Below are 10,756 nucleotides of genomic sequence, written 5' to 3'. Positions count from 1 at the left end.
CTATTACTATAAGTTAATATAATGTTTTTTGACCAATTTTTTTTTATTAATGATGAAAAGTTTGCATTAAAATATATAATTTCTAAAAAAATCTCGCCTAAAAGCCTAATTTCATTGTGATAATTAAACTTTTTTAGTTTTTAGTTCAGTGACGCAACCTAATTTTTACAGATGTGTATGTGACAAAAAAACACTTGAATTATTTTTAAAGACTAAAAGTGTTTTCACTCAAGACATATATATAATCTCAAAGATTCTTTCTAACAAAAATACGGATGTGGTTTGTTTAAAATATTGCAAAGAACTCGCCCTCAAATTTTACTTACTTCTTCGAATAATAAAAAGAAAAAACAGTTGCTAACATTCATCAAATTTATCTACTCGGTTCAAATATTTTCTACTCAAAATATATTTTAACAATAATTTTAAGTTTAAACAATTAAAGAAAAAAAATCTTTTGAAAAAAGAAATTTTTAAACACGAAATTTCCATCGTGGAAATAGTCATATGTATATGTATATATATATATATATATATATATATATATATATATATATATATATATATATATATATATATATATATATATATATATATATATATATATATATATATTTTTCCCGGGCCGGTTTTTCAAGCCAGTCCAACCCTGAATTCAACATATACATAAAACATATATAAACATATATCAACCCATTAAAACTCTCACTCATTTAATCTATCAATTAAAGAGCTGAAAAGTCAACGCAAGATACTTTAGGATCTACAGCAGATGAAATATCATCTTTTATAAAAACATTCTCAAAAAGCAAGAAAATGCAAACGGAGAAAAATAGTTAAAGAAGACAAAATAGTTAAAGGAGACAAATTAGTTGAAGGAGACAAAATAGTTAAAGGAGACAAAATAGTTGAAGGAGATAAAATAGTTAAAGAAGACAAAATAGTTAAAGGAGAAAAAATAGTTGAAGGAGACAAAATAGTTAAAAGAGACAAAATAGTTAAAGGAGACAAAATAGTTAAAGGAGACAAAATAGTTAAAGGAGACAAAATAGTTAAAGGAGACAAAATAGTTGAAGGAGACAAAATAGTTAAAGGAGACAAAATAGTTAAAGGAGACAAAATAGTTGAAGGAGACAAAATAGTTGAAGGAGACAAAATAGTTGAAGGAGACAAAATAGTTGAAGGAGACAAAATAGTTGGAGACAAAATAGTTGAAGGAGACAAAATAGTTGAAGGAGACAAAATAGTTGGAGACAAAATAGTTGAAGGAGACAAAATAGTAAAGAGTCTTTTAGTTTTTTAACAGTTAAATCCGATCGTTAAAGCTAAATTGTTAGAGTCCAACTGTTAGAGCTAAACTGTTACAGCCGAATTCTGAGCAATTATTTGTATCTTTTCAATATGTTCGCTTTTACGTCAGATAAATGGGTTCTTTAACAACATTTACTGAAAGCGGTACTTGATTTCTATTTTTTCTTTAAAGTTTTTTAAATTGTACATTTTAGTTTGAATTACGTATACTTAATAGGGAATGAGATGCGGTGAACAAATAGATGTTTAGCGATTACTACAAAGTGAAGCTCACACCTCTCTTTTCTCCACTTTTAAAATCGCACGATGTGTTAACGAGTCTAAAATATGAACACTAGGTGATTCGTGTTCTAGAATCAAAACCAATCATGCATCACTAAAATCTGAACATAATCTGTGCATCAAACAAGTTTAAAACACCTAGCTGCTTTCTTTACAGCGGGTTGCAATTTCTTTGAAAACTTTGATGTTACTGAACAAGCTGATTTTCGTGTTTTTTTTTAAAAGTATTTTTGCTCGTAAGTTTAAAAAGAATATATTATCTAGTGAACTTTCTGTGAGTCTAGTGAACTTCAATTGAAAACTTTTTTTAAAGTGTTTTTTTTTTAATAAATGCAAAAATAAAAATAAACAATGAAAATGATTGTTAATAAAATATATAAACATGTAAATTCTTATCAGGGACGTGGAATGTAGAAAACTCTGGACAAGACAACGAAGAATGTGGCTTAATTGGTACGCCTTGTCAATCCCTGAATTATGCAATAAGCAGAGCTATATCTGCAGACGAGATCAATATCAGAGCTCAATTTTTGCATGAAGAATTCAATGTCTGCAATGATCAGCATAGCAACGCAATAGACATATCTATTTCAGTTGTCGGTAATCGTTACCGTCCGAAGATATTATGTACATCAGATCGGTTTGCGTTCAGAATAATCGGCAGAAGTACCACCATGGTAGTAAACTTTACAAATGTTGCATTTGCAAGTAATTACAAATCTGATAATACCGATCGATTGACCTGTACTACAGGAAGTCACGGAATTTTCTATATTGAAAACGCAAATGTGAACATACATAGTTGTGTATTTAAAAACATTTGCACGGCCATTAACGTGGTTTACTCAGACCAAAAACTTCATTCGCTTGAAATTAAATTGTCTGAAGTGATTTTTGTGAGTTATTTTATTTATTCTCAAAATATTACTCGTGGAAATATATCTGTTATCTCAACTATAATCACAGGTAATGCTTATGCGAGTGTCATTTCTCATGCAATTAATGTTGTTTCGTTTTCGGAAATATACCTAAATGTTGTCGGGACTGCTATAGAAAACACGAACAAGGCTGTTGCTATTAAGATAATGAGTGGAGCTTCTTATCATATTAAAATTATGAAAAGCATTTTTTCCGAAAACAAAGGCCAATGTATTTTTCTGTCATTTGGGAGAATGGTGGAAACTCACACCTCTTATGTATACCTTACTGATAATCACTTCGTAAAAAATAGCGGCGGTTTTGCATCGGCATTACACCTTACCGCCGACCTAACACAGTCTGAAGAGGTAATTTGTCGGATTAAAAGAAACATCTTTTTAAACAACAAAGCTGACACGTTTTTTGGGGCAATATATGTTGATGGTTTAACGGTGTATATCGACAACTCGGACTTTGCAAACAATGCAGTTGGCGAGTACCTTGGCTCAGTGCAAGGATTTGGAGGCGCTATTTATACTGAAGAATATTCAAAAGTTTTAGTGAGTTATTCCACATTTATCAATAACACTTGTTCTGGGTTTGGAGGAACAGTATTTACACGCGGATATTTCTCGTGTTACAATTGCTCTTTTGTTGGTCCTAGCAATGTCTTTATTAAACCTTTATTAGGAGATATATTGTATGCTACAGCCGGGATAGAACTCGTTAACACCACTTGGACATCAAAAGTAATGCCTGGTAGCTTTAGAGCATTTATATGGCATCCAGGAAGTCCAACGAATGAAGACTGGTCAATCGAAGTTGGCGGCTATTTTGATGCCAAGTGTCCTGAGGGTCATAATATCAGTTACTACGGCATTGAAAGAGATTCATCTTCCAAAACAAAAAGATTAACAATGACTTGCGAATCATGTCCCACCAACCAATATAGCTTAAACTCCGGTGAATTAAACATCTATCAAAAGGATGGAGTAGTTTATAAAAACGTTAGGACGTTTGTGCAATGTTACCACTGTAAATTTGGTGGTGTTTGTGATCAAGGATCAATTCGCCCACAAGGCAACTACTATGGGTACAGGGCAGGTTTATTAGGAGATGAAGTCCGTTTTTTATCTTGTCCCGTAGGCTATTGCTGTAAGGGAAATGACTGCGAGAAGTTTGATTCATGTAATACTAACCGCGCTGGAACTTTATGTGGGAAATGCAAAAAAGGGAAAAGCGAAAATTTAATTAACTCTAACTGCATAGATTCCAAAGAATGCAATGATTATTGGTTTTGGCCCTTATACTTAATTTTAGGCGCTGCATATATTATTGCATTTATGTACTTGGATAAAATAAGTGAGTTTGTAAAAGAACAACTCATTTGGTGGGACAAAAAAATTTACAAACATGATGATTTACATCAGTACGAGATTTTAAAATTAGAAGAAGACATCTCACTGCTAACGTACAGCCGAGGAGAACATGAACTTATTAAACAAGAAAAAGTATGTATCGAAAGAAGTATCGTAGTTGACCATACTTGTGCAAATGACGAATTTAAAGCAGAGCCGTCAAAAAGTTCCGCAACTGAAGATTATGTTATGCTTCATGAGCAAGAGAGAAAAAAGGAGCCAGATATATTTACAGACATCATGAACATCTCATTTTACTTCTTTCAGATGTTTTTACTGATTCGCATGCAAGAGAGTGAAATATATGACAAAATCATGATTTGTCTCCGCTCAGTGTTCAGTAGCTTATTTACCCTTTCGATACAAACAAACTCTTCGTTTACAGTCTGCCCCATAACTGGTTTAAATGCTGTTACAAAGATGGTTTTTGTACGGTCGATGGCTTGCTATGTTCTTTTAATGATGCTTATGTTTCACACCATATCCTATATTGTGCAACTTTTAATCTTAAAAAATGTGCAAAAGAAGCAGGCCTTAGTTGTGTTTAGTGTTCGTCTTAAAGTTGCAACAATTCAGATCATTTTACTTGCTTACGCAACTCTTACGTCAACTGCTTTAACGTTATTGAATTGCGTACCTGTCAGTAATAAGCACGTCTTGTTTATCGATGGAACAATTACCTGCTTTCGTTGGTGGCAATTCCTTATATTCTTATTTGTGATTGGATGGATTATTCCGTTTCCTTTTGTTTTAGTCTGCAGTGTTGTCCACTTAAAAAGTGGTGTCATTACATATAACAAATTTGTTTTGGCATGGGCCTTACCGCTCTGGTATTTAGTTTGGACAATATCTATGCATTTATTTTTCAAAGAGCGTTTGTTAGCTAGACTTAAGTCTGACTTTAATCCCTCTTTAGATGAATGCACCGAAGACGAAGAAAAAATGTTAGTTAGAGAAATTTTGTATAAGCTCGAGAGCCCTTATAAAGGAATTATGTTTTCAAATAATAAGCATTCTGCGAAGAATTTATCTAATGGTAATAAGCTAACTTATATAAGACAACCGGCATTTTGGCAAGGCACTTTAATTGGTAGACGTTTAATACTTATTATGGCTTTTACATTTGTCAGCAGTCCCGTTTTTCGTCTTTATTTCGCGCTATTACTTTGTACATTGTATCTTGTTCACCATCTTTACTTTCGGCCATATCTCATCAAAGCAGCCAATATATTTGAAACATTGACCTCAGTAATTTTAATTTTATTTTGCAGTTTTAATTTATTTTTTGCATACAGTTACGTGAGCGATCTGCCACCAGAAGCTGCAGATGAGAATTTAGGGACAGTATTTCGCTGGTTTGAAGCCATTATTTTAGTTTTTATACCAACAGTTATCGTTGTAATATTGCTCGCACTCATATTAACACGCATAATAAGTTTGTCGATCATACTGTGTCAATATGTATACAGGTTGATTTTTAACGTTGTTTGATTATTAACTTTTTTAATTCATCTTTTTTTTTTACGTGAAGATTTTTTAACACCGTATGTTTTTTTACACGATGTTTACAAATCCGAACTTTTTATAACTCCATTAAAAATACAGATTTGCAAACTGAATGAGTCAACTGATCTCTATTCTTTATTTTTTGCTTTAAACTTTTTATTTATTAGTTTGTATTTGTTACAATTAATAATGATGTGGCGTTTTTAACTTACTACTAATATTTGCTGGTTTGACCCGTTCCAATACATACCAGCTTGCTCTTTATCGCAAGAATGTGTCAGATACGGGTGTAACTGCACAGCTCTTATTATCTAAGTTTGAATAAGAAATGGAATTTTTTACGAAATTCTTTTAAATGATAAAGTTAATTAAAAATCTTAACCTAAAATCGAAAATAAGAAGCTTTCCTCCGTTTTAAACTGACGTTTTCTAATTCTACCGTAAAAATGTCTGATAAATTTATTTTTAAAAATCATTAAAAATAATTTGTTATTTCTAGAAATATTTAAATAAATTTTATGCGTGTTTAGTTTGATATTTTGAACTGTAAATACTGTTTACTATAAGAGTTATATGTTATATACACCAATGTACAATTAAATAAAAAATAAAAAATAAAAAAGTATTGGAAAAATAAAAATAACACCGTTTTATTTCAAAAGCTCAAGTTGCTTTGCTATCTTGGACTTTTTGTCGTTGTCGTGTGATTCTTCGTATTTTTCGCAGCAATTTTGCGTCTTATTTGTTTGCAACGCGACATTATTTAATTGAGTTAGGTTTGAAAACAAAGAGTGTTCTAAAAGTGGTGAATGAGCTAAATTAACTCTTAGTATAGATGGTCCTACACTATGAAGTTGAGGAATAGTGTTTATCACTGAAGTTTGATTCTTCTCCAGGCTGCAACATCTTTTAGGGCAAGTTGGTTGACAAAAGTTAAGACACAGTGGTTGGCAAACTAATGGGTTTTCATTTCGTTGAACGATTGGGAAATTCTGCCTAAGTTGTGCTGTTTCTATATCACGTAAAGGATTCGAGCAGCATTGAATAGGACATTGTGGGGTGCATACAACCCTACAAGCCGGTACACAGAGATTTGAATAAGAAGGGATAGGAGGAAAAGTTGATAACCCTGCGAAGGGCTGAACTGGATATCTGTTGACACGAGGGAGAATAATTGTTTTTTGAGGGAAAACAGGAATACGAGGTTGTGGCAATTGATATAAATTGGAGTAAGCATTTCTCAACGGAGACGTCAAAGCAGCAGTATGTATAATTGGTACTGGTGCATCATAGTTTTGTTGATTTAAAGCTAAATAGTTCTGTGGCTGAGGTGGTTGGACATAATATGGAACTTGAGTTACTGAAGGAGAAACCGCGGGTGGAAAGTTCTTTTTAACCTCTAGTAGACAGCAGGTCATAGTACAGCTTGGATAGCAGTTAACAGAGCAGCCGTATGGGCAAGAATTGGATTGAAACATCCCTCCTGCGCCGCCTGCACAACACGTAGGAGAGCATTGTGGATAACATGTAGGCGAACAAGTTGGACTGCATGCACCAGGCAATGTTACAGTAATAGGAGGCCTTGGAATATGCTTAGCCGCCTGGTAACCAGGAATACAACATCTAAAATCACAACCGTGAACACATTGGTGAGCACATATAGGGTCACAAATTCCAACCAAAGGTTTTTGCTCGGTGTGCTTAGTTTGTTTGTTTGAAGCTTTATTTAGTTTGGTTTTTTCTTTAATTTTCGATCGTTTAACACCTTAAAAAATATAGATGGTAAATAATAGTTACGCATGATAAGATTTTTATTTTTTAGATTTGGAGTCAAGCTACTCTTCTATATTTATTCCTTCAAAGTTACTTATTGTTTTATTATTCATTGAAAACATTAAATTAATATGTCTTCACTTTCCTTCCATTCTCCTTCCCCCCTCATTCTTTTATTTTAACAATACTTTATTCTAATAATGGAAAAATTAGGAGTAGACTTGATTTTAATTGCACCCGTTGCTTTCAAGACCCTAAATCCTGGATGGCATTGTTGAAACGAATTGTTTGTATTGTTTATATATTTAAAGACTTTGTCTCGCTATTTCCAACGTTTTCGCACTATATTTACAGTCATAGCCGCCGAGAGAAACTTCGGCCCCTGTGAAAGTTTTCTTAACAGGCCCTCATTATGATCAATCGTATACCCACTAGAAGCGTGCTCTGGCCATTGAAAATTAAAAATGAAAATTAACAAAATCTTTTGAAAGTCAAAATTATTTAATCCTTTTGAAAGTTAAAGTTAGAAAAAAAATTTACAAAAAATATTGATGAACAGTTTTATGATAGAGCTTTTGCGAGCCTTTCGACTTACAAACAAATTAATAAGTTCTTCAAAATTAATTTTCATCGCCATTTCGGCTTCAATAGATAAAAGTCCTAAATCATTTAAACGATTTTGTGTCATTGTTGATCTTAATATGTTTTTTATTCTTTTCAACATACTAAGAGATCTTTCTACTTTGGCAACTGTCATAGGAATTGTGCAAAATAGTCTTATTGCAATTATAAAAAACAGCACGTCAAGTTTGTTTTTTTAAATTTCATTTAATAATTCAACAGGCTAAAGAGCAATATTTTGTATATTGGCATCATAAATTGATTTTAAATGTAGTATTTCATAGTAAAATGAATGTAGGTTGTTCTATATGCGCAGAATCGGATGTTTTGTCTACAAAAAGGGAATAATATTTCACAGTTTCTCTCTCCTTTTAAATAGAAGTTCTCAAGTAATCATCACAGCATGATATTAATTCATTTTGAATGTCTGCCGATAAGTAATGTACTAGCAATCTCTGCTTTTCGTTTTGTGTCTGCTTTACTTTTTTTAAATATTCTTCTAAAAGCGGATCGTAATGAATTAAAAGTTCGAATAATCCTAGAAAATTTCCATTGTTCCAATCTCCAATCAAATGACTAACACCCTTAAAAGCCAATCCACGCTCAGAAACTAAATTACATCTAATAACCGTTTTAATAAATCTTTCCATTTCTGTCTTATTTTGTATTTGTTTTACTATAAGGAAATCAGTTTTTGTATGTTTGTTAACATTTTTTTCTAAATTTCGCCACTGGATATAACAAGATTTAGGATTACTAGATTTTTCGTGGTCAGGTGTTCTGTCATAATTTTTTTGTACCCTCTATTTGCCTGCCAACTATATTCTGGAGCAAAAATTGATCTTTGCTCATTAAATTTATAAAATAAACGACAAGGAAAACAAAACAGAGCATTTTTAGACTTGTTCCAAACTAACCAATCACGAGGAACTATTTCTTTATTTTTTAAACAAAAGCTTAATAAATACGTAGGGAATTGATTACCGTGTTTATCTACAGGAAATGTTGTTAGGTGAGGATTTGGACCTCTTAGAATGGCATCATCTACATCTTTTGGTGTTAATTTTACCACTCCAATCTCTATGTTGGTCATATAATAATATGCCTAACACCGATATTAAAATATTATTATTTGAATAATAATATTATATTTGTAACGTAATTGTAATATTTATTAAAAGTTTTAGTTTAACAAGTATTTGTTATTTACAGATTGTGTCAAAAACGAAAATTTTAAAATGCAGCATTATTGAGATATCAAGTCATGCAATCTTTACAATTGTAACGTTTTAAAAAGAAAATTAAAAAAAGAAAAGTTATCGACATTGACGGAAAAAATTCGATTCGAAAACTTTAATTTCGATTGAAATTCGATAGAAAAAATTCTAATTTTAATTTTACAAAGAAAAATAGAAAGATTGAAAGAAGCATATTATGTTAAAAACTCATATATTTTTTGTCTTTAAGATTTTTTGGAAGCGATAAATAAGATTTAATAAGTGATAAATAGGACTTCATGAAAAAAAAATTATTTGTACAAACACGAGGCCCGGAAATCTTCCCCGTCCACCCCACCCCTACCCCCTCTCGGCGGCCATGTTTACAGTGCATCGTTATAGCCAGTATAGTTTTCAATTTGTCTTAATAACATATTATCATTTAACATAGCAACGTTAGCAAAAATGTATAACATAACTTACCAGCTTTTGAAATGGTGTGAGAACTAGGTACATCTATAAAATAAGCGATAAAATGAACGTGTATAATACTAAATTGAAAAAGCATACTCGAAAGAAATAAAAATAAACTAAGCTAAAAATCTTTTAAACTTACGAAATTTTTTGACCTCTTTTTCAAGTTCTTCTTTAAACATGAGCTGTTCGTTTCTGTCCATTCCAGACAACAAGTTTTGTATTGAAAATTCTTTGTCTTGTTTCTTTTTTTTGCAGTTTGAAAAGATTAATAAAGTGCAAAACAGTAATATGAAGTGGTAATACATTCTCTAAACGCAAATATCGATTATTAAGTTATCAAATAAAAATATTTTTGAAAATATGAACTTTTTACAAAAAGTTTTGTTTCGGGAAAAAAAAATTGTCAATTTATTTAGTATTTGTTAATTAATTAGATCAATTATTTATATAACTAAATAAGAGTTATAATTATGAGTCATGATTATATTTCATTGGTAGATAAATAATAATAACGTGAGTTCTAATAAATTTATGTAAATAAAATTTATACTTTCACATGAGTATATGCTATAATTCCAAAACTTCTCCTCTCTTCTTGTTTCCTATTATAAATGAATTGGAACGAATATTCTCACTTGTGCTCAAAAATTTGTTTAACGCCGTTTGGACGCTGTGCCTCACCTTCGGCACAGAGAAGCAATTATTATACGAACGTTGCTAATAATGATAAAATTAAAAAAAAAAGAAAAAATGCTGTCAACGTTTGTTGACAGTTTTGTGAGTACGCGAAACAGCAGCAGTTTTTGTTGGCATAGTGATAAAAGTCAAGTTATAAGATTAGATTTTTAAACTATTGGTTCTATAAATAAGCAGCTGCTCATATTTTTGCCTTAAGTACAAGAGAGGGTGGGGGGGGGCGGGTAACCAGCATTTTCAAAAAAGAGATTCTTATTTATGTAAAAACGATACATCGTGCTCTTTGATTAGTGGTATTAGTAATGTACCACCGCATTTGGGGTACAGCCAAAAAATTTTGAGATTTTATGGCCTTCAGATTGCTTATCATAAAATGATTTCAAGTCTCCTTTTTAAAGTAACCTGAAAGTGGTTTTTATAAACGTCTTTACAGCCCTTGAAAACTAAAAAAAATATTAGATTTAACAGATTTGTTTTAACATATTCTGTAAAAGTTAGATTTATGAAAGGGAGATAATAAAAAAACCTTTTGAGATT

At 31.5% G+C, this 10,756-nt stretch overlaps 2 protein-coding genes across 5 annotated transcripts; one reads left to right on the top strand and one right to left on the bottom strand.

The window, feature by feature from the left end:
* The first annotated feature begins 1,201 nt into the window (after window positions 1-1,201).
* Window positions 1,202-6,051, top strand: LOC145182567 (uncharacterized). 4 transcript variants are annotated; one of them, XM_090079108.1, is made up of 3 exons: window positions 1,202-1,829; window positions 1,993-5,019; window positions 5,225-5,353. In XM_090079108.1, the coding sequence occupies exons 1-3, from the start codon at window positions 1,778-1,780 to the stop codon at window positions 5,230-5,232; spliced, it is 3,087 nt and encodes a 1,028-aa protein (XP_089935234.1). In that variant the 5' UTR covers window positions 1,202-1,777; the 3' UTR covers window positions 5,233-5,353. The 4 variants fall into 4 exon arrangements, with proteins under 4 accessions (XP_089935234.1, XP_089935235.1, XP_089935233.1 ...); XM_090079109.1 differs by lacking the exon at window positions 5,225-5,353 and having other exon boundaries at window positions 1,993-4,759; window positions 4,846-4,953; XM_090079106.1 differs by having other exon boundaries at window positions 1,238-1,279; window positions 1,529-1,829; window positions 1,993-6,051.
* On the bottom strand, window positions 5,921-10,216 carry LOC145182577 (uncharacterized). The gene is made up of 4 exons (XM_090079110.1): window positions 10,074-10,216; window positions 9,663-9,831; window positions 9,530-9,562; window positions 5,921-7,200 (listed from the first exon to the last, which is right to left on the bottom strand). The coding sequence occupies exons 2-4, from the start codon at window positions 9,826-9,828 to the stop codon at window positions 6,086-6,088; spliced, it is 1,314 nt and encodes a 437-aa protein (XP_089935236.1). The 5' UTR covers window positions 9,829-9,831; window positions 10,074-10,216; the 3' UTR covers window positions 5,921-6,085.
* Window positions 10,217-10,756: the final 540 nt, after the last annotated feature.

The sequence above is a fragment of the Hydra viridissima genome, unplaced genomic scaffold, assembly GCF_058129835.1.
Source record: "Hydra viridissima isolate aposymbiotic clone 2 unplaced genomic scaffold, HvirCarnegie_v1 scaffold_2, whole genome shotgun sequence".
Classification (NCBI taxonomy): domain Eukaryota; kingdom Metazoa; phylum Cnidaria; class Hydrozoa; order Anthoathecata; family Hydridae; genus Hydra; species Hydra viridissima.
The sequence above is the reverse complement of the archived record's forward strand: the minus strand, read 5'-3'. Positions and strand labels throughout refer to the sequence as shown.